Raw genomic sequence first — 24,695 nt, 5'->3', positions numbered from 1 at the left:
GTTTTCCCTCCATACATGTGGGTTGGACAGCCCAACAAGGTGGACCGCCCACCCCTATGGGCCTCCTTTTTGGGTACCATATCATGGACCATCTGAGGTATGACCCATCACACCTCATGGTGGGGTCCACACCTTCTCATTACACTCCATACTTATAAAGAAAATGATGACAATCATGATCCAAAAATCCATGCCAAAGATTGAACATGACAATCCATGCAACAGTCCAAGTTTTTGGACAGCAATACATGGCTGGACACATCAGCCTATATCTCAATAATCTCAGCCATAAAAAGGGTGTGTGGCCTTCCTCAGTGGGCCCCACATAAGTCCAAATCACATACTAGAACTAGGACACTTGCATGCATTTGATTAAGGTGTCCGATGATCATGGAGTTAGGTGATAAGAGCATCCCACCTTGCTGGATTTTTATTTTTATTTATTTTGGGACATCCAAGGCCCACTATAAATGGGCCACACACACACTATCATCCATACATCAGAGAAAAGAGAAGAAGGAAATAGAGTAATCCGGCCATGGGGGTAGGGCCCCGCCACTAGTGGGCCCTCCCAAGAGTGAATCATACCCATACAACTACATTGATTTTACATGCAACAAAAAATCACTACATGCATGATATATAATTGTTATGGATGGTTGGGATGCCATCCCAACATGATCCTTAGGGTCTAGATGACCTTAAGATGGAGTGGATTATAAAATACATCATGATGGGGTCCATGGAGAATGGCCCCATCATGGATCATGACATGCATGTAGGATGGGCCAAAGGGCCACATCCATGGGATCAAATGGGATCCCCACCATGGATTGGTGGGTCCCATATGATCCATCTAGAAAGAAAAAGATCAAAGGTTAGAAAATAAGATCAACAATTATAATCACCCACCTTGAATCTTCAAGCTACCACCAACACTAGGTACTCCAAGCTCCAAGCTTAAAGGTTCAATGGTCAAGATGAGTTTGTGATGGCTAGATGGAGGAAGAAAGGAAGGGAAAGTTGCTGGAAATTGGGAGAGGGAGGGCTGGAAATTCTTCCATGAAAGAGGAAAATGAGAGAATGAAGGAGGAGAGAGAGAAAGGAAAGGTTGTAGGGGAGTCATCATTACTCTCCCTCCTTGGTTAGAGAAAGAAATCATAACCTATGGTGATACAAACAATGCTTGCTAGGGTAGGTTAGGTGTGGGTAGTGTTTAGGATGGGTAGTGTTTATTCCATGGGAATTGTAGTGTGTGTGGGTGGTGTGCATGGGAACTTGTGCCTGAGAGTGGTCCATATGCTTTTGTACAAAAAGTGGGCCACATGATGAAATGCTCACAACTTTTGATCTATAAGTCGGATGAATGCACAAGACGCGTCGTTGGAATCGCAACGACGATGCGGTCACAATGGTATAGGTCTCAACTCGATCCGAGTCGGGTCTTCATGACTGGGCTCACGGATGACCGCAAACACTATCCAAGGGTCACGGGTCGCCGGGATTCGACCGGTAGGACCGCGGGATCAAGATGGACGGAATGCATACTCACACACACACATGCACACATGCGAACTCGGGTCGGGTCTCACAGGCCTTGCCAGGATGGTAAGAGACTTCGAACTTGAAGTCCTTCAGTGTCTCCATCCATCGTCGCTGCCTCATATTCAGGTCCCACTGAGTGAATATGTATCTGAGGCTCTTGTGGTCGCAAAAGAGCTCGAACTCCTCTCCGTAGAGGTAATGCCTCCAGATCTTCAAAGCAAAGATAACGGCAGCTAACTCTAAGTCGTGCGTAGGGAGTTTTCCTCATGTTTCCTCAACTGTCATGACAGGTAAGCAATAACCCTGTCCTTCTGCATCAATACACTGCCCAAACCGACGCGAGACGTGTCCGTGTATATCGTATACTTGACCCCTTACTCTGGCAATACTAGCATAGGGGCGGACGTCAACTTGTCCTTCAGCTCCTGAAAAGCTACTTCTACCTTTTCATTCCAGGCGAACTTTAGATCCTTCCATGTCAACTGGGACCAAGGTCTAGCTATCTTCGAGAAATCCTGAATAAATCGGTGATAGTAACCTGCCAGCCCAAGGAGACTCCTCACCTTAGTAACCGAACCGGGCTACTTCCAGTCCTGAACTGCGGCTACCTTGGTAAGGTCCATAGCTATCCCTTCTCTGGACACCACATGTCCCAGAAACTTGACTTCCTTTTTCCAGAAGTCGCACTTCTTGTACTGTGTAAACAACTGGTTCTTCCTCAAAGTATCCAAGACTGCTCGCAGGTGTTCCTCGTGCTCCTCCTGACTCTTGGAGTATATAAGGATGTCATCAATAAACACGATGACGAATCAAAAAAGGAATGGCCAAAATACCCTGTTCATCAAGTCCATGAACACGGCTGATGCGTTCGTAAGGCCGAACGACATTATGAGAAACTCATAGTGTCCAAAATTGGTCCTGAAAGCCGTCTTCTACACGTCCTCATCCCTGACGCGCAACTGGTGATACCCTGACTGAAAGTCAATCTTCGAGAAATACCTTGCCCCCTTCAATTGATCGAACAGATCGTCTATCCTGGGCAAGGGATATTTGTTCTTCACCATCACTTAGCTCAACCTGCGATAATCAATACACAATCGCAGTGAACCATCCTTCTTCATTACAAATAATACAAGTGCTCCCCATGGAGACACATTAAGTCATATAAAACCAGCATCTAACAGATCATCGATCTGTTTCCTCAGCTCCTCCATCTCGCATGGAGCCATGTGATAGGTCGGAAGTGAAATGGGCGTTGCACTAGGTGCTATATGAACGGTGAAATCAATTTCATGCTGAGGGGATAGTCCAGGTATCTTCTTGAACACGTCTGAGAACTCTTGGACCACAGGAGTGTCCTTAAGCGCTGGACCATGAGTGTCCTCCAGCATGGAAGCATAACAATCATGGCGATAGGGTCAACTGACCTGTATTGGAAAAGTAAAGGTCGTACCCTCTAATCCATAAACTGTCACCACTCTACAATCGCGGTCGATCTCTGCCTTCATCTCTGTGACCCAATCCATATCGAGAATGACATCATGTAGATGTAATGGGGTGACAATCAAGTCGAGGAGCGCTATCCCGCTCCCTACATCTATCGAACACCCCTTCCAGATCCTGGTAGTGTCCGAGAAAGTCCTTGTGGCAGTAAGGATTCTCACCCCAACCATAGGACTAGTTTCCAAACCTAGCCGCTTGACTGTTGCGAACAATATGATAAAGACAGTGGACTCGGTGTCCACTAATACAAAGACTGGAGTACCTTGGATATGAGCTGTAACATCAAAATCCATGGGTGGCAGAGGTGTTGCCTCTGATGCCTTTGCTGTAAGTGAATGCACTCGAGCCTACTGAAAACAATTGGGCTGAGGTGCCATAGGCTATTGATGTGGCCTAGATCGAGATGCAAGGGACCTAAAAGAAGGATGTGCAGGTGCTGTCTATAGGGGTAGAGCCGATAGAGCTAGAGGGCGAGTACGGTCGATTCTTTATGGCGGTGAAAACCCACTATCTCTCATGCGTGTAAAATAGCTCTCTGCAGCATGACCTGGTCTGCCACAATATGTACACGTCACTCCAGGTCGCCTCATCGAAACTGATGGCGCCGCGATCCTAGGAGGTGAGTCGGTACGGGATCTCTTACCAAGGAATGGTCTGCTCGGCAAATCTAGTTGTGGCTTAGGGATCATAGGTCCACGAGAATGTGAAAGTCGATCTCCATCCTGCTCCGCCCGCATAGACATGTGTACTAGCTCAACATAGGAGGGTATGCTAGCATAACACATCTTCGAGCAAATCTCAGGTCGTACGCCCTCTGAAAAATACTGCATCCGCATCTGCGCGTCAGCCAGTACTGTTGTGACGTACCTACCCAACTCTGCAAACCGATGCTCGTACTCTGTCACTGACATGCCCCCCTGTCTGAGGCGCAAGAACTCATTCTCCTTCTCGTGCCGATACGTCTGAGGGTAGTACTTCTCATGGAAGCAGAACTCAAAAGCTGCCCACGTCCATACATAGTTGACTGCAACGGTCCGTAAGATACTATCCCACCACAAGTTGGCCTCCTTTTCAAACATAAAGGTGGCCAACTCGACCTGCTCCTGCTCTGTACAATGTAGCATCCTCAGCATCTTAGAGATGCGGTCTAGCCAATATTCGGCCTCCTCGGGTCTGAAAGAACCCGCAAATGTAGGAGGTCGCAAGCACTGAAATTGCTCAAGAAGGCCACTCATACCCAAATTCCCCGTAGGGTATATAGCAGGTGCAGGTGAGGGCACACCCTCATCCTGAGTAGAAGGCCCTACAGCCTTAGCAGGGCGTACAGATGGTGAAGATGGAGCCGCACTTCCACCCTGAGCTAGGGGCCCTGCAATTGTGCTCAAGAGCTGTTGGTGCATCATCATTATCAACTGCTCCAACCTATCAGTAGGTGGGGCCGACTGAGGCTCATGCTGCGTCGACGAAGACGCACGGTTTTGATCGCGAATCAGTGGTGTGTAATGTGGCGGCCCAACTGTAGGACCAATAGAAGGCCGAGGCTCAGGAATAGCCTCACGAACCGGGCCCAAACTAGGGTCCGTACGACCATCACTCTAGGGTGGGGCCTGGTCCATCGAATCAATAAGTGTAAGGCGTGCCTTACTCCGTATGACCCTGGGTGGCATTCTCTATATGAAAATAGGGTTCACTTACGTAAGAGGTAGCATAGCAATACACAATCCTTTAAGCATTCCACATAACTTCTTAGCGAAAAGAGACCGCATGCATTTCATTTTTTCAAAATTGTCACAATACATGAAATACACATTACATGAATCACGACAGGAAATGCATGAAAGCTATTACAGAGCAAGACTACCAACATAAAGCAACTGCCAAACACAAACACACGATCTACCCACGATGCTACTAAGTTCTTAAACATTAAAACACAAACATTCTAAGACAACAAACCAACAAGCTACGGGGCAACGACTTGGATGACTAGGCATCCGAGTCAGGCGATGGAGGAGGTGCACCCTTATCCTGTAGGCAGCACAGGATAGACTTCAAAGTGCGAGTCACCTTCTTGAACTTGTGTTTCACGAGGCCCCGAATATCCATAATGTCCTGTTGTAGGACAGCCTGACCCTCCTCAAGTCGAGCTATACAGGCATCCCTGGCGGCCTGATCCGTGCCCTGCTCCAGTGCCGTAGGAGGAAAACTCTCACTCGTGTCCTGGGCCTCCACTTCTTCCTCGTCTTGCTCTTCTTCTTCTTCTATTTCAGTCCCACCTTCTTCATTACTCTCTTCCTCTTCGTTCTCAGTCTCATCCTCACTTTCTTCAAGTAGAGCTTGTCGTCGTTGTGGCCCGATGTCCGTCTAATTAAGAGTCGTCTCATTGATGTAACGGACAGGTACCGGCCTTTCTGCCCCAAGTCTGTAGCCAAAATCATGTTCAATCTTACATATGAGTCGGCCAAATGGGAGTGATTCAGTCCTTCTATTCAAACACACGATAAGGACTATCTGTCGCAAGATGTACGTAGGCACACACAGCTTCTCTCCTTACCGCACCTGATATAAGAAATCCACCATCAGGCGCGTGCACTCACTATGGTTGTTCCACCTAGGATAGACATTGAATGTGCAAATATGGTGAAGCAAGCGGAAGTCGTCCGTCATGTTGGTTGCTAAAAGGCTTCTGTTAGGTTGTCATTCAACCAGACAACCACAAAGGAACCGCGTGCAATGATCCCTTTCACGCACACTACTCAGATTCTTCTCACTTGCATGAACCTCACCAAGCGGCACGTTCAGAAGTCGGGATATCAAAGCAACGTCAATTGTGGCCTCCCAATCTCTTTCGTAAGGGATCTTGAACTGCAATGGCTCCAGCGAAGGTTCTCGAATGTGAGCATAGAAAGCTCGGACAGTACCCACATTTGCGCGGTATTCGCCCCCAAATAGCGGACCCCACCTGGCCTCTTCCAGGTGCTCAAATAAGAGATATTCCCCAAATAACCGTGCATCTACATGAGCTTTAGAAAGGACCCTATGGCCCTCATATACTCCATGAGAAAGCTCCTCCAATAAAGTCCTTCCAACGGGAGCCTAGGGATCAAGTTCTCGCTTTGTCTGAAACTCTTAAGTGGCGGTTGTGCTCACGGTGGTGCCTCTGGGCCTCCTTGAACGGGTTGGGCGACTAGGCCCAGCTTTATCAACCGGAGCTCTCTTCTTCCCCATGAAAGAGAGAATGGTGGAAATTGAAAATATGGCCGTAATAAGCTCGAAGAAGGCTATGAAAAATGAAAGAAAAGAGGGAAATGAAAGGAATGATGGGCCTTCCACGAATTTGAGACTCAAAGTAGGGATTTGAGTGATCAAATAGAAAGAAAAGAAAGGAAAATCAGTAATGGAGGTGGGTTTTGAGATGGGTAGACTGAGGGTGCACGAAAATGGAAGAAGAAAGGGTTTGGAGAGGGATTGTTGTGGGGTTTTGAGAGAAATTTCATGAAAAGGAAAGCTTGGAGTGGTAGCTTATGAAGGTAAAATGGTTTAGGAGGGGTTTTAAATGACCAACCATGGAGGAGTGGGCCACACTAGGCCCTAAATACGTCGGCCCGAGCAGGCCCGCTGGGCAGCGAGGGCTCGCCGAATCTGCGAGGGCCTCGCTAGTCTTTGGAGTATCTGGTGAGGGCTCGTCATTTGAGCAAGGTCCTCCTGTCCCCAAAGCTAGAAAATGATGTGGGTCCCACCCTGGGTCCTCCCGAAAATGCCCCGATTGGGCCCCTAGTCTGTTTCAACTCATTTCGGGTCACTTTGAATAGAACCTGGTGCAGATTCAAGTTTACCAGATTTTTATCAACTAGGATGGGATGATACACGGTCTAAACCCATCGATAGATGGTCTAGAAGTGATTTGGGGTCGTTGTATGTGATCAAGAGTGTGCACGGACCCGATCTCGGCGATCGTTTTTAGTAAACTTTCGTTGATTGGTGCAACTGGGAATCCTGCATTATTTCTAGATTTATCTCACCCCCTCTTATACTAAGGTGGCATCAGCATGCATTGTGTGACCATAACCCAAGTCCGGTTTAATCCAAATCATGCTCTGATACAAACTTGTAACGCCCTGAAAATCGGGGGTCGAGTATAAGTCCAACTCCCGAGTTCCAACGCTTCACTTATGCAATATATTTAATGATGATTAAATATTGTCTGTGTTAGTGCATTAATCATGAGTGGGATTATACCAAAATAGTAATTCATACTCCAGATCAATTCACATAACGCAAGCGGAAGACTGGAAAATGTATATAAACGTGTATGAACTAAAAGATCATGATCGGTCTCCATAGTATGAATACATCACTGTGTCATCATATACATGTAATAGTTCAAAATAGTTCAACTACCAAAAATAAACCCTGTAGCCCCGTCGATCCGGAAGGTCTAAGCGAAACCCCCCGAGAACTGCATATATGAGAACTCGTCCTGATCATCATAGAAATCAGGCTCCGCCTCCTGAGTTGCATCATCATCTATAACTAAGACAGAGTCTGGTGGGTGTTCAGAACACCGTCCTAGAATGTGGGAGTGAGTGATCAACTTAGTGGAAAAATAAAGCAAAGGTTAGCATGTTATCAATTCAGTCAAGCAGTAATGATAACACAATACAAGCAAACATCCCTAAGTACTGTGATTAATGCAAGAATGATATGAATAATGATGCATGCCCTCGCCTACGCTCCCTCAGTGACTTTATCTTACGTTCGCGCATGCAACACTGCCATAATGCTTGACCTGCTACGCCAAATGCACGCGTAATGCGGTGCATGAGCATTCTCAAACAATGATCCATTCTAGGGTCATGAATCCTAGTAAATCTCATACGATGATATGGTTTTAGGTCGTTGCAAAGGGCTCGTCACCTTATCAGTGCAGGCCTAGTGTACTCTTGTTGCTACGTAAGGGCTTGTCGCCTCTACGCAGTCTTAGTGTACGCTCGAGGTCACTACAAAGGGCTCATCACCTTATCAGTGTAGGTCGACAGCTCGAATACAGTGTCCCATACCACCGTATTCGGCTCACGAGTCTGGGTTACTCACTAGTCACTACGGGGAGGCTCATCACCCCAGCGTAGGCTAACAACTCGACCACAGTGTCCCATACCATCATGTCCGGCTCATGAGTCTTAGCAGATCGAGGTACCAAGGTTAACGGGGTTTCACTAGTGAGTTTGGTACCTTAGATTCAAGCAGTAGCGTCCATACATTGAGTTAATTGGGTTACTTGACAAGCTCGATTAGTAAGAGCGCACATTGAGTTAATCGACATGAAGTGCGTAAGCACTCCGTGTGGCCTAACCACTGTCGACATCCCAAGTACGGCTCCGATTCATCAATCACGTCCTATGTAGCGAGACAACCTCAGCCACCTATTCAGTGCTTGTTACCGATTGCCTGGACTATTCCATAGTCCCAGACACATTAAATTATAACAGATAATCATACAAGCTAATCAAAACAGTAATGGATCAACAATTCCAATCATACAAGCATGTGACCATTTGATGGATTTCAACTAAAACATGAATTCACACATATACAGTGTCTAAGTAAAGCAGACAAAGAATACAAATTACATGGAGGAAATCATACACATCATTAAGGTAGTTAAGATTCTTATCTCAGCACCCATGTAAAGTACAAATACTACATGCCTGATCATTCAGACATTTCTACAAACACTTAGACTACATATTCCAGCGTACATAGATTTATTTACTTAAAATGCATATTATAGCAAATCCCTTCACATGGGAGTTGTGACACATACAACAATCATGTATTAACAAACATCTATCATAACAAGTATTAATCATGATTCCATGTTCACTCAGACATTTCGACAAACACTTAGTTTACACACTTCAACATATATGATGTACATCGGTCATAACATGTATTTGGGTGGATCCTTTCGCCAAGGAGTTGTTATACATACAACTAGCACAAACACACGACAACAAATCATGGCAAATACTTGTTCATATTTCATACATATACGATACTTTTTACATATACATGGAATACACAAATCTCAATATAGTTCATATATATCAGAAACGTAATAAAAACATCGCATTTTGCATGTGAAATTTCACCCACATCAGTACTAAACCATTAACCAACATTGAAAGCCTTGAAAACCATAACCTATACTTTTATAGTCTGCACCTTTCGCTGGTAGACTTGTAATGAACTCAGTTTAAAGTTAAGTCTTTGTCTACGGCAGATTTGGCAACCTATAGGATAATTAGGTTAGCTATTTGATAAGCTACACTATCAAAAACCCTAGAACAGATTAGGGTTAGGTTTTCTTACCTAAGAACGGAATGGAATTTGCCGGAATAGCGATCCAGTAGTGATGAACAAGCATGGGAAAAAGGCAGGGTAGAACACCAAGAATCTTCTCCAAGTTCTCTCTCACTTTCTCTCTTTACTCTCTTCTCTCTCCTAGGGTTTTTCTCAAATTCGTATGGGATATGAGAGAGGGGGTTTAAGGTCCTTATATAGGCCCAGGTTTGATGGAAATGTCCCTAGGGCCAAGGTATACTTAGGTTATAACCAAATATGGGTCATTCCGGTCCAACGGAGCACTTTTGGTGGCCCCTTTTTCACGTGTGGTCGGACTTAAGATCCCTGACCATGGATCTAAGTCATGCTGAGTTTTTGTTCCCATCGAATTTACAGATCAGCCGTGGTGGACTAGTTTCAGTTCAGTGGTCACGGTAACTCGATCAGGGCCACAAGTACATCGACATGTGAGGGACATTTCTCCTGATCCGAGGGTGTATTTGGGTCAGATTCTGACGGTTTGAATCCTTATATTTGACCCACAAGTGACACGACTCAGATTACTTAAATTCGGATTTTATTTCTAAATATTTTCACGTTTCTCATACTCTTCGTTCCGGGCTCAAGTTGTGCATTTCTAGACACAGTTAGGACTTGATTTCCAAGGGGGTTGTGAAGTCCAGTAATGCGGTCATATCTGTATAGTTTCGGGGTAATCGGACTTTTAACATGTGGTCCAGGTTTGATACGAAGTTTCAAGATGCTCTCGAGAGCAACCAGGTTTAAGGATGGATTTTAGATTTCAGGGTAATGTAACGTCAATGATTCTGCACGTTTTGGGTCTTGAAGATCTTATTTAAAGTGATTAGTGTTAATTTCATAAGCACTCTAGCTTAACACTTGCTAATATTAACCTAATTTCTAAAGGATTTGGTTCTGGGTGATTTCTGTCTGAGGTGGTACTTAGGTCTTTGTACGGATTTTTCCCAAGACATTACAATCTACCCCCCTTAAAGAAAAATTTCATCCTCGAAATTTGTACCTTTTCGTACTCCTCGAGAATCTGAGGGTAGTTCTTTCGAACCTCAGCTTCTGTCTCCCAAGTAGCCTCTTCTTCTGTGTGATGCGTCCACAGCACTTTCACAAGTGGAATAACTTTGCTATGCAATACCTGTTCCTTCCTGTCCAGGATACGCGTCGGTCGCAATACATATGCAGCGTCCTCGTTCAACTGTACCTGCTCCCATCTGATAATGTGGGAAGGATCGGGAACGTACTTCTTCAGCATAGATACATGAAATATGTTATGTACGCCCGCAAGTGGTGTAGGCAAAGCAAGGCGATACGCTACCACTCCCACTCGATCCAGTATCTGGAATGGACCAATGAATCGAGGCATAAGCTTCCCCTTCTTGCCAAACCGAAGGACTCCCTTCATAGGGAAACTCTGAGAAATACGTGGTCTCCGACTTCAAACTCTAGTGGTCGCCACCTCGTATCGGCGTAGCTCTTCTGTCTGCACTGCGCTGTCAGCAGTCGGCACCTGATAATGTTGATCTTCTCTGAGGTTTCCTGTACTAACTCCGGGCCAATCAAACTCTTCTCGCCAACCTCTACCCAGCAATGTGGCACTCTGCACGGGCGCCCATACAGTGCCTCGTAAGGAGCGATGTCAATACTCGCTTGGAAGCTGTTATTATAGGCGAACTCTACATAGGGAAGACAGTCATCCCAACTGTCCTTGAAATACAATACACGGGCCCACAACATATCTTCCAGAATCTGATTCACCCGTTCCGTTTGCCCGTCAGTCTGTGGGTGGAACGCGGTACTGAACTTCAACTTCACACCCATCGCTTCCTAGATATGAGTTCAGAAGATATATGTGAATCTCATGTCTCGATTTGACACGATCTCCAAGGGAACTCCATGCAAACGTACAATCTCCTTGATGTACAATCTGGCCAACTCATCTACAGAGTTTGAAACTCTGATAGGGAGGAAATGAGCCAATTTCGTCAACCAGTCCACGATCACCCAAATGGAATCATAACCCTTACTCGTCTTTAGCAAACCTGAAATGAAATCCACAGAGATGAAGTCCCACTTCCATTCTACTATGGGCATGGGCTGAAGCAAACCAGGAGGTCGGCGATGCTTTTCCTTGACCTGCTGGCACGTGAGACAACGGGACACGTAATCTGCTATGTGAGCCTTCATATTATCCCACCAATACGACCTCTTCATGTCACAATACATCTTCGTGCTGCCTGGATGCATAACCATCCTAGAATCGTGAGCGGCTTCAAGAACTTCCTTCCTCAGGTCAGGGAGGTTCAGGACGCATAGGCGGCCACGGTAACATAAGCCTCCATCTGTACCAATGCTCCATGCTGAGTCCTCATCGCTGTTAGCCTGCCTTCTCATCTTCGCTAACAGCTCATTGTCTGCCTGAGCTGCGATAATCCTGTCATCAATGAGGGGTTGTACTCGAATATGTGCAATGCCCTCATACGGCTCCTCCACAATGAGTTTCTGCTCAAAGTCTCGCACAAACTCTACCATGTCCCACTCTATTATCATCAATGGAGCCGCAAATGCTAATGCCTTCTTGTGGCTCCATGCGTCTGCCACAAGGTTGGCCTTGCCAGGATGGTAAGAGACTTCGAACTTGAAATCCTTCAGTGTCTCCATCCATCGTCCCTGCCTCATATTCAGGTCCCGCTGAGTGAATATGTATCTGAGGTTCTTGTGGTCGCAAGAGAGCTCGAACTCCTCTCCATAGAGGTAATGCCTCCAGATCTTCAAACCAAAGATAATGGTAGCTAACTCCAAGTCGTGCGTAGGGTAGTTTTCCTCATGTTTCCTCAACTGTCGTGATAGGTAAGCAATAACCCTGTCCTTTTGCATCAATACACCGCCTAAACCGATGTGAGACGCGTCCGTGTATATCGTATACTTGACCCCTTGCTCTGGCAATACTAGCACAGGGGTGGACGTCAACTTGTCCTTCAGCTCCTGAAAAGCTACTTTTGCTTTTTCATTCCAGGCGAACTTCAGATCCTTCCGTGTCAACGGGGACAAAGGTCTAGCTATCTTCGAGAAATTTTGAATAAATCGGCGATAGTAACCTGCCAGGCCAAGGAGACTCCTCACCTCAGTAACCGAACCAGGCTGCTTTCAGTCCTGAACTATGACTACCTTGGCAAGGTCCATAGTTATCCCTTCTCTGGACACCACATGTCCTAGAAACTTGACTTCCTCGTTCCAGAAGTCGCACTTCTTGTACTGTGCAAATAACTGGTTCTTCCTCAGAGTATCCAAGACTGCTTGTAGGTGCTCCTCGTGCTCCTCCCGACTCTTGGACTATATAAGGATGTCATCAATAAACACGATGATGAATCAGAAAAGGAATGGCCGAAATATCCTGTTCATCAAGTCCATGAACACGGCTGGTGCGTTTGTAAGGCCGAACGACATTATGAGAAACTCATAATGTCCAAAATTGGTCCTGAAAGCCGTCTTCTGCACGTCCTCATCCCTGACACGCAACTGGTGATACCCTGACTGCAAGTCAATCTTCGAGAAATACCTTGCCCCCTTCAATTAATCGAATAGATCGTCTATCCTAGGCAAGGGATACTTGTTCTTCGCCGTCACTTGGCTCAACTTGTGAGAATCAATACATAATCGCAATGAACCATCCTTCTTCTTTACAAACAATACAGGTGCTCCCCATGGAGACACACTGGGTCGTATAAAACTAGCATCTAACAGATCATCGATCTATTTCCTCAGCTCCTCCATCTCGCATGGAGCCATGCGATAGGTCGAAAGTGAAATGGGCATCGCACTAGGTGCTAAATCAATGGTGAAATCAATTTCGTGCTGAGGGGGTAGTCCAGGTATCTTCCTGAACATGTCTGAGAACTCTTAGACCATAGGATTATCCTCAAGCGCTGGACCATGAGCGTCCTCCAGCATGGAAGCATAACAATCAACGCGATAGGGCCAACTGACCTGTATTGGAAAAGTAAAGGTCGTGCCCTCTGATCCATAAACTGTCACCACTCTACAATCGCAGTCGATCTCTGCCTTCATCTCTATGAGCCAATCCATACCGAGAATGACATCATATAGATGTAATGGGGTGACAATCAAGTCGAGGAGCGCTGTCCCGCTCCCTACATCTATCGAACACCCCTTACAGATCCTGGTAGCATCCAAGAAAGTCCTTGTGGTAGTAAGGATTCTCACCCCAACCATAGGACTAGTTTCCAAGCCTAGCCGCTTGACTGTTGTGCACGATATGATAGAGACAGTGGACCCGGTGTCCACGAATACAAAGACTGGAGTACCTTGGATATGAGCTGTAACATCAAAATCCATGGGTGGCAGAGGTGCTGCCTCTGATGCCTTTGCTGTAAGTGAATGCACTCGAGCCTACTGAAAACAATTGGGCTGAGGTGCCATAGGCTATTGAGGTGGCCTAGATCGAGATGCAGGGGGCCTGAAAGAAGGATGTGCAGGTGCTGTCTATAGGGGTGGAGCCGCAGAGCCTGAGGGTGAGTACGGTCGATTCTCTATGGCGGCGAAAATCCATTATCTCTCATGCATGCAAAATAGCTCTTTGCAGCATGACCTGGTCTGCCACAATACGTACACGTCAGTCCAGGTCGCCTCATTGGAACTGATGGTGCCGCGATCCTAGGAGGTGAGTCGGTACGGGATCTCTTGCCAAGGAATGGTCTGCTCGGCAAATCTGGTCGTGACATAGGGATCATAGGTCCACGAGAACGTGACAGTCGATATCCATCTTGCTCCGCCCGCATAAACATGTGTACTAGCTCAGCATAGGAGGGTATGCTAGCACAACACATCTTCGACCGAATCTCAAGTCGCAAGCCCTCTGAAAAATGCCGCATCCGCATCTGCGTATCAGCAAGTACTATAGGGACTTACCTGCCCAACTCTGTAAATGGTTGCTCGTACTCTGTCCCCCCTCTCTGAGGCACAAGAACTCATTCTCCTTCTCGTGCCGGTACGTTTGGGGGTAGTACTCATGGAAGCGGAACTCAAAAGCTGCCCATGTCCATACATATTCGATTGCAATGGTCCGCAGGATACTATCCCACCACAAGCTGGCCTCCTTTTCAAATATAAAGGTGGCTAACTCGACCTGCTCCGGTTCTGTACAATGTAGCATCCTCAACATCTTAGAGATGCGGTCTAGCCAATATTTGGCCTCCTCGTGTCTGTAAGAACCCGCAAATATAGGAAGCCGCAAGTGCTGGAATCGCTCGAGAAGGCCACTCATACCCAAATTCCCCATAGGGTATATAGCAAGTGCAGGTGAGGGCACACCCTCATCCTAGGCAGAAGGCCCTACAGCCTCAGCAGGGCATACAGATGGTGAAGGTGGAGTCTCACTTCTACCCTGAGCTAGGGCCCCTGCAATCGTGGTCAAGAGCTGTTAGTGCTGCTGGTGCATCATCATCATCAACTGCTCCAACCTATCAGTAGGTGGGGCTGACTGAGGCTCATGCTGTGTCGAAGAAGACGCACGGTTTTAATCGCGAATCAGTGGTGTGTAAGGTGGCGGCCCAACTGTAGGACTAGTAGAAGGCCGAGGCTCAGGAATAGCCTCACAAACCGGGCCCAAACCAGGGTCCATACGACCATCACTCTAGGGAGGGGCCTGGTCCATCGAATCAATAAGTGTAAGGCATGCTGTGCTCCATGTGACCTCAGGTGGCATTCTGTTCACTCCCCAAGTATAGGGTTGTGATGTAGTAATAAACTCGGTAAGACCGAGGTCGAATCCACAGGGACTGATACCTGTACGTTATCTGAAATCAAGTAGAACTAGAACTAGACTAAGATGCGATCTAAATCAAGTAAAACTTAGGGAATAATTTGTGGAATAATTATCTAAAACTTAAGTAATTCAAAGGAAGGAAAACTAGGGATTCAGAGGATCCACTCGTAGAGATCAGGGAGATCCTATGCCAGGATCACAAATTATGAAAATTTACTGAACTGCCATTGATATAGGTTTCAAGAGATGAAAGGTGTATGAATTAGAATGGATTCCATCACCAGACCATGCCCAGGAGACAAAGCAAACAACAGAATTAATCTAATTATCAATCAATCAACATGCCGTGAAGGTCAGGAAGGTATTGTCATCCTACCATGCCCAGGAGACAAAGCAAACAACAGGGCTTCCTGACTTCATAAATATAAAAAGAGGAAAGGAATATTCAAAGCCATTGCAAGCCCATTGTAATTTCAGTCACAACATGCCATTAACAACTAAAAATATTCCCATAAAATTAAGTCAAAAATAATCTCTTCAATCTTAATCAAAGGGCACCAGCAACATCTCTCCCATCAGGCTACAAGCTTCAACCCTTAGCCCTAGCTAAGAGGTTTAGCTACACATGAATGGCTGATTAAAATAAAAAAATAAAAGGGAAAAGAAAAGAATAAGAAGGAAGAAGAGAAAACCCAAGACCGAGCACCCCTTTTTCTTCCCGTTTTCTTCCTTTGTCAAAAACTAAAAAAAAAAACGAGCGCTCCTTCCATGCACAGCAGCAGCAAATGCTCCAGTGCTCTCCTCCTTTTTCCTCTGCCTAGCTCTCCCCTGCCTAGCTCTCCCCCTGTCTCAAAAACTTCACGATAGTTCTCTCCGAATCCCCTTTCTTTGTTTCTCTCTTCTTCTTTTATAGACAACAGAGATGGCCGTGGGTGCATGCTGGAGTCGGTGCGAAAGTTAGAAGAGAACAAGGAGTCACGCACTCCTCTTTCGCAGCGAAACTGCAAACAGCGTGATTTTTGGAGTGATTTCTGGAATAGCGAACCTCCTTACCTTGGAATCTGACTCCATGGTGAGGTTGAAGACCCAGCTTTGTAGTGTTTGGACGGTTCGGATTGGCCATCCGACCCTCTCTATGGATACACAATAGCTCGGAAAATCCGGGTTTTTCCGGATTGCGTAAACAGCGCTTGCGTATTCTTTACGCTGTGACAATGGTGGGGTCCACAATAAGCTTCAAATGAGAAATCCAAGCCATCCACCAGATTCCTCTCGAAATTTCGGTCGGGAAAGAGTGGTCTTTGCCGTCCTTTGACGCGGAATCAGAGAAGAAATCACCCAAACATCAATTTGAACGTTGCAGGGCAGTCCACTTATGGCCTCTGTATCGTGCACGTGTGCTTGCATGGGTCCAAAAGTTTAGCATGGGTTTGAAGAACTCATGGCCCTCTACAAGATGGACGGCCTGGATCATTCACTGGAATGATGTGTGGGGCCCACTAGCATCCGCAAAGCCGTCCGTCCGTCTCGCCGCGTGAAACGGCCACCGCCGTATTTGAAAAGGAGATGCGGGTCAGCGCTGCTGACCCGCGTAGCGTGGTTCGGTGCACGGCCAGTGCCGTGTACATGGTGTACACGCACTGGCCCTGTGGGGTCCATCGTGATGTATATGTAACATCCAATCCGTCCATCATCTTTAGTACTTCCATAAAAGGGGTGAGACCAAAAGTGAAGCATATCAAGATGTCAGGTGGGCCCCATATCATTATTTTGGTAGCTGATCTGTCCGTTGGGCTGCTCCCGCGATGATCCGACGGATGAATTTCGACATGTACGGTTCATTTAGAGTCCTCAGGCCCTGTATAGAGTTTTGACCTGAACGGATAGTGGGAACCCTGTGATCTTTCATTATGAACCAATTTTGGGCCACTTGAACTTCAGTTACTTGATTTTCACGGATCTCCGGTGTGTAAATTCGATGATCTTGGTCCCCTGGGGTCCGTCCCTTGCCTTGGTGTCATCAGAGCGTTAAATCCCAGCTTTAAACACCCTTTCTTAGTCTCAGTTCGTAATTACACCTTGCATCACATACACAGTTAAACCAAGCCGTTAAACAGAGTCATGCTCATAAATCCAGGTAATAAATGGGGTCTGATATGCAATATTTGACCCTCAACACATTCCCTATATGAAAATAGGGTTCACTTACGTAAGAAGTAGCATAGCAATACACAATCCTTTAAGCATTCCACACAACTTCTTAGCAAAAAGAGACCGCATGCATTTCATTTTTTCAAAATTGTCACAATACATGAAATACACATTACATGAATCATGACAGAAAATGCATGAAAGCTATTATAGAGCAAGACTACCAACATAGAGCAATTGCCAAACACAAACACACGATCTACCCACGATGCTACTAAGTTCTTAAACATTGAAACACAAACATTCTAAGACAGCAAACAAACAAGCTACGGGGCAACGACTTGGATGACTAGGCATCCGAGTCAGCGATGGAGGAGGTGCACCCTTATCCTGTAGGCAGCACAGGATAGACTTCAAATTGCGAGTCACCTTCTTAAACTTGTGTTTCACGAGGCCCCGAAGATCCATAATGTCCTGTCATAGGCCAGCCTGACCCTCCTCAAGTCAAGCTATACGGGCATCCCTGGTGGCCTGATTCATGCCCTGCTCCAGTGCCGTAGGAGGAAAACTCTCACTCGTGTCCTAGGTCTCCACTTCTTCCTCGTCTTGCTCTTCATCTTCTTCTATTTCAGTCCCACCTTCTTCATTACTCTCTTCCTCTTCGCTCTCAGTCTCATCCTCACTTTCTTTAAGTAGAGCTTGTCATCGTCATGCCCCGATGTCCATCTGATTAAGAGTCGTCTCATTGATGTAACGGACAGGTACCGGCCTTTTTGCCCTAAGTCTGTAGCCAAACTCATGTGCAATCTTACATATGAGTCGGCCAAATGGGAGTGATTCAGTCCTTCTATTTGAACGTGCGATAAGGACTATCTGTCGCAAGATGTACGTAGGCATACACAACTTCTCTCCTTGCTGCACCTGATATAAGAAATCTACCATCAGGCGCGTGCACTCATTCCGGTTGCTCCACCTAGGATTGACGTTGAATGTGCAAATATGGTGAAGCAAGCGGTAGTCGTCCATCATGTTAGTTGCTAAAAGGCTTCTGTTAGGCTGCCATTCAACCAGACGACCACAAAGGAATCGCGTGCGGCGATCCCTTTCACGCGCACTACTCAGATTCTTCTCACTTGCATGAACCTCGCCAAGCGGCACGTTCAGAAGTCGGGATATCAAAGCAACGTCGATTGTGGCCTCCCGATCTCTTCCGCAAGCAATCTTGAACTGCAATGGCTCCAGAGAAGGTTCTCAAATGTGGGCATAGAAAGCTCGGACAGTACCCACATTTGCATGGTATTCGCCCTGAAAGAGCGGATCCCACCTGGCCTCTTCCAGGCGCTCAAATAAGAGATATTCTCCAAATAGCCGCGCATTTACATGAGCTTCAAAAAGGACCCTACGGCCCTCAAATACTCCATGAGATAGCTCCGCCAACAAAGTCCTTCCAACGGGAGCCTGAGGATCAAGTTCCCGCTTTGTTTGAAACTCTCGAGTGGTGGTTGTGCTCACGGCGGTGCCTCTGGGCCTCCTTGAACGGGTTGGGCGACTAGGCCCGGCTTCATCAACGGGAGCTTTCTTCTTCCCCATGAAAAAGAGAATGGTGGAAATGGAAAATATGGCCGTAATAAGCTTAAATAGGGCCATGGAAAATGAAAGAAAAGATGGAAATAGAAGGAATGATGAGGCTTCCACGAATTTGAGACTCAAAGTAGGGATTTGAGTGCTCAAATAGAAAGAAAAGAAAGGGAAATCCGCAATGAAGGTGGGTTTTGAGATGGGTAGAGTAAGGGTGCACGAAAATGGAAGAAGAAAGGATTTAGAGAGGGATTTTTGTGGGGTTTTAAGAGAAATTTCTTGAAAAGGAAAGCTTAGAGTGGTAACTTTTGAGGGGAAAATGATTTGGTAGGGGTTTTAAACGACCAACCATGGAGGAGTGGGCCACACTAGGCCCTAGATGCGTCGGCCCGAGCAGGCCCACCCGGCCAGGCCCTCTAGGCAGCAAGGGCTCACCATTTGGGTGAGGTCCTCCTGTCCCCAAAGCTAGAAAATGATGTGGGTCCCACCCTGGGTCCCCATGAAAATGTCCTGATTGGGCCCCAAGTCTGTTTCGACTCATTTCGAGTCACTTTGAATAGAACCTGGTACAAATTCAAGTTTACCAGATTTTCATCGGCTGGGATGGGATGATACACGGTCTAAACCCGTCGATGAACGGTCTAGAAGTGATTTGAGGTCGTTGTGTGTGATCAAGAGTGTGCACGGACTCGATCTCGGTGATCGTTTTCAGTAAACTTTCGCCGATTGGTGCAATTGGGAATTCTGCATTGTTTCTAGATTTATCTCGCCCCCTCCTATGCTAAGGTGGCATCAGCGTGCATTGTGTGACCATAACCCAGGTTCGGTTTAATCCAAATCATGCTCTGATACCAACTTGTAACGCTCTGAAAATCAGGGGTCGAGTATAAGTCCAACTCCCTAGTTCCAACGCATCACTTATGCAACATATATAATGATGATTAAATGTTGTCTGTGTTAGTGCATTAATCATGAGTGGGATTATACCAAAACAGTAATTCATACTCCAGATCAATTCACATAACGTAAGCGGAAGACTGGAAAATGTATATAAACGTGTATGAACCAAAAGATCATGATCTGTCTCCAGAGTACGAATACATCACTGAATCATCGTATGCATGTAATAGTTCAAAATAGTTCAACTACAAAAAATAAACCCTGTAGCCCCGTCGATTCGGAAGGTCTAAGCGAAACCCCCGGAGAACTGCATATATGAGAACTCGTCCTGATCATCATAGAAATCAGGCTCCGTCTCCTGAGTCGCATCATCATCTGCAACTAAGACAGAGTCAGGTGGGTGTTCAGAACACCATCCCAGAACATGGGAGTGAGTGATCAACTCAGTGGAAAAATAAAGCAAAGGTTAACATGTTATCAATTCAGTCAAGTAGTAATGATAACGTAATACAAGCAAACATTCCTAAGTACTGTGATTAATACAAGAATGATATGAATAATGATGCATGCCCTCGCCTACGCTCCCTCGGCGACTTCATCTTATGTTCGCGCATGAAACACTGCCACAGTGCTTGACCTGCTACGCCAAACACACACGTAATGCGGTGCATGAGCATGATTACCAAGTTCTTATTAGTCCTTTTCATACAGCAAGATTGGGAAGCTAAGGTACCTCCCTTATATCAATTCCCGAACAATGATTCATTCTAGGGTCGTCAATCCTAGTAAATCTCATACGATGATATGGTTCTAGGTCATTGCAAAGGGCTCGTCACCTTATCAGTGCAGGCCTAGTGTACTCTTGTTGCTACGTAAGGGCTCGTTGCCTCTACGCAGTCTTAGTGTACGCTCGAGGTTACTACAAAGGGCTCGTCACCTTATCAGTGTAGGCCGACAGCTCGAATATAATGTCCCATACCACCGTATTCGGCTCATAAGTCTGGGATACACACTGGTCACTATGGGGAGGCTCGTCACCCCAGCGTAGGACGACAGCTCGACCACGGTGTCCTATACCACCATGTCCGACTCATGAGTCTTAGCGGATCGAGGTACCAAGGTTAACGGGGTTTCACTGGTGAGTTTGGTACCTTAGATTCAAGCAGTAGCATCCATACATGGTGAACATATATCGGGTCAATCGGGTTACTTGACGAGCTCGATTAGCAAGAGCGCACGTTGAGTTAATCGACATGAAGTGCGTAAGCACTCCGTGTGGCTTAACCACTGCCGACATCCCAAGTATGGCTCCGATTCATTGATCACGTCCTATGTGGAGAAACAACCTCAGCCACCTATTCAGTGCCTATTACCGATTGCCTGGACTATTCCGTAGTCCCATACACATTCAATTATAATAGATAATCATACTAGCTAATCAAAACAGTAATGGATCAACAATTCCAATCATACAAGCATGTGAGCATTTAATGGATTTCAACTAAAACATGAAATCACACATATGTAGTGTCTAAGTAAAGCAGACAAAGAATACAAATTACATGGAGGAAATCATACACATCATTAAGGTAGTTGAGATTCTTATCTCAACACCCATGTAAAGTACAAATACTACAAGCCTGATCATTCAGACATGTCTACAAACACTTAGACTACATATTCCAACATACATAGATTTATTTACTTAAAACGCATATTATAGCAAATCCCTTCGCATGGGAGTTGTGACACATACAACAATCATGTATTAACAAACATCTATCATAACAAGTATTAATCATGATTCCATGTTCACTCAGACATTTCGACAAACACTTAGTCTACACACTTCAACATACATGACGTACATCGGTCATAACATGTATTTCGGTGGATCCTTTCGCCAAGGAGTTGTTATACATACAACTAGCACAAACACACGACAACAAATCATGGCAAACACTTATTCATATTTCATACGTATACGATACTTTCTACATATACATGGAATGCACAAATCTCAATATAGTTCATATATATCAGAAATGTAATACAAACATCGCAATTTGCATGTGAAATTTCACCCACATTAGTACTAAACCATTATCCAACATTGAAAGCCTTGAAAACCATAACCTATACTTTTATAGTCCACACCTTTCACCGGTAGACTTGTAATGAACTCAGTTTAAAGTTAAGTCTTTGTCTACGGTAGATTTGGCAACCTATAGGATAAATTAGGTTAGCTATTTGATAACCTACACTATCAAAAACCCTAGAACAGATTAGGGTTAGGTTTTCTTACCTAAGAACGGAATGGAATTTGCCAGAATAGCGATCCAGTAGCGATGAACAAGCACGGGAATAAGGCAGGGTAGAACACCAAGATTCTTCTCCAAGTTCTCTCTCACTTTCTCTCTTTACTCTCTTCTCTCTCCTAGGGTTTTTCTCAAATTCGTATGGGATATGAGAGAGGGGGTTTAAGGTCCTTATATAGGCACAGGTTTGATGGAAATGCCCCCAAGGCCAAGGTATACTTAGGTTATAACCAAATATGGGTCGTTTCGGTCCAACGGAGCACTTCTGGTGGCCCTTTTTCATGTGAGGTCGGACTTAAGATCCCTGACCATGGATCTAGGTCAGGCTGAGTTTTTATTCCGATCGGATTTACAGATCAGCTGTGGCGGACTAGTTTCAATTCAGCGGTCACAGTCACTCGATCAGGGCCACAAGTACATCGACATGTGAGGGATATTTCTCCTGATCCGAGGGTGTATTTGGGTCAGATTCTGACGGTCTGAATCCTTATATTTGACCCGCAAGCGACATGACTCAGATTACTTAAATTCAGATTTTATTTCTAAATATTTTCACGTTTCTCACACTCTTCGCTCCGGGCTCAAGTTGTGCATTTCTAGACACGGTTAGGACTTGATTTCCGAGGGGGTTGTCAAGTCCAGTAATGCGGTCATATCCGTATAGTTTCGGGGTAATCGAATTTTCGACGTGCGGTCCAGGTTCAATATGAAGTTTCAAGATGCTCCCGAGAGCAACCAGGTTTAAGGATGGATTTTAGATTTTAGGGTAATGTAGCGTCAATGATTCTGCACATTTTGGGTCTTACAGATCATATTTAATGTGATTAGTGCTAATTTCATAAGCACTCTAGCTTAGCACTTGCCAATATTAACCTAATTTCTAAAGGATTTAGTTCTGGGTGATTTCTGCCTGAGGTGGTACTCGGGTCTTTGTATGGATTTTTCCCGAGATGTTACAAAAACTCACCTCAAAGAGGGTTTTAACTCAAGAATACAACACCTAAATGAGATATACTAGCAAAGATTTACCAAATACTAGAAGGAAATTGGAAGAAAAACACTTACAACCAAGTTTGAGTGATAGATTAGTCGAGTGAGGCATCGATTAGTAGAGGAAAATAAAGAAAAATGAAATAGAAAAAGTAATTTTTCTGCCTTTTGAAGTGAAATCGCCTGTTCCTTGACTGGTCGAGTATGTACATCAACTGGTCGAAAAATCACAAATTCTGATTTTTTCTTTTTTTCTAAAATAAAATTTTATCATAATTATCATTTTATGTATTTAATAGAAATAAACATAAATAAACAATGTATAAAAAGAAACAAGATATTTATTTAACAATGCACAAACAAATATCATGCTTTAAATTGAAAAATCGATTTCTGTCAAGCGGTTTGGTCAGTATGTCTACAAGCTGCTTCTCAGTTTGAATGTATTCAAGCATGATAGACTCATCTTTAACTAATTCTCGAATATAATGGTATCAAATATCGATATGCTTCATACGAGAATATTGGATTAGATTTTTTGAAATATTAATTGCGTTTGAATTATCGTAGTACAACGTCATTGTATCTTGCATAATTTCATAATCAACTTGCATTCTTTTCATCCAAATTAGCTGAGTACAAGTATTTCTAGCTGCAATGTATTTAACTTCAACTATAAAGAGAGATATTGAATTTTATTTATTGCTAAGCCAAGATACTAAGCAGTTTCCTACGTAGAAATATCCACCACTAGTAGATTTTCTATCATCAATATTTCATGCCCAATCTACATCAGTATATCCGGCAATTTATATAGATGTATCATGTGGATACCAAAGTCCTAAGTTAGCAGAACTTGTAGCATATCTTATTATCCGTTTAACAACTATTAAATGTGATTCCTTAGGATTAAATTGATATCTAGCACATATTCTAACACTAAAAGTAATATCAGGTCTAGTAGCAGTTAAGTATAGAGACTACCAATCATACTTCGATACAGACGACAGTCTACACTTTTACCTGATTCATCCTTTGAGAGTTTAAGAGTCGTACTCATTGGAGTCTCAAACTTTTTTCCATTTTCAAACCCAAACCTTTTTATAAGGTTCAAAGCATATTTGGACTATGAGATGAATATACCATCTTCAAGTTGTTTAACTTATAAACCAATAAAATAGTTTAGTTCACCAACCATACTCATTTCAAACTTAGATTTCATTAGATATGCAAACTCAATAGATAAGTTAGTGCATATAGATCCATAAATGATATCGTTAACATAGATCTGAACTATTAGTATACGATTGTTATATTTCTTGATGAATAAAGTTTTATCTACACTGCCCATAATAAAATTATGACTAAGTAAAAATTTAGTCAATTTTTTGTACCATGCCCGGAAGTTTGTTTCAAACCATAAAGTGCCTTTTTAAGATGTTACACATGATTTGGAAGTTTGGGATCTTCAAACCCCTTTGGTTGTTCAACATATATTTCCCCATGTAAATCATCATTTAGAAATGTACTTTTAACATCCATTTGAT

The 24,695-nt window shown here is 44.6% G+C and overlaps 1 protein-coding gene across 1 annotated transcript; it reads right to left on the bottom strand.

Annotated features, from left to right (window-relative positions):
- Window positions 1-3,536: 3,536 nt before the first annotated feature.
- On the bottom strand, window positions 3,537-14,725 carry LOC131247077 (uncharacterized). The gene is made up of 3 exons (XM_058247519.1): window positions 14,356-14,725; window positions 4,356-4,417; window positions 3,537-4,010 (listed from the first exon to the last, which is right to left on the bottom strand). The coding sequence occupies exons 1-3, from the start codon at window positions 14,723-14,725 to the stop codon at window positions 3,537-3,539; spliced, it is 906 nt and encodes a 301-aa protein (XP_058103502.1).
- Window positions 14,726-24,695: the final 9,970 nt, after the last annotated feature.

The sequence above is a fragment of the Magnolia sinica genome, chromosome 5 (assembly GCF_029962835.1).
Source record: "Magnolia sinica isolate HGM2019 chromosome 5, MsV1, whole genome shotgun sequence".
Classification (NCBI taxonomy): domain Eukaryota; kingdom Viridiplantae; phylum Streptophyta; class Magnoliopsida; order Magnoliales; family Magnoliaceae; genus Magnolia; species Magnolia sinica.
The sequence above is the reverse complement of the archived record's forward strand: the minus strand, read 5'-3'. Positions and strand labels throughout refer to the sequence as shown.

Coding starts and splice junctions, on each gene's coding strand:
- LOC131247077 (XM_058247519.1), bottom strand. CDS start 14,725: ATGGGGAATTTGGGTATGAGTGGCCTTCTCGAGCGATTCCAGCACTTG. Junction 4,418..14,355: donor CCATTTACAGAGTTGGGCAG/GTAAGTCCCTAT, acceptor GCACAATTGCAG/GGCCCCTAGCTCAGGGTGGA. Junction 4,011..4,355: donor CTGTACGCCCTGCTAAGGCT/GTAGGGCCTTCT, acceptor TACTACCCTCAG/ACGTATCGGCACGAGAAGGA.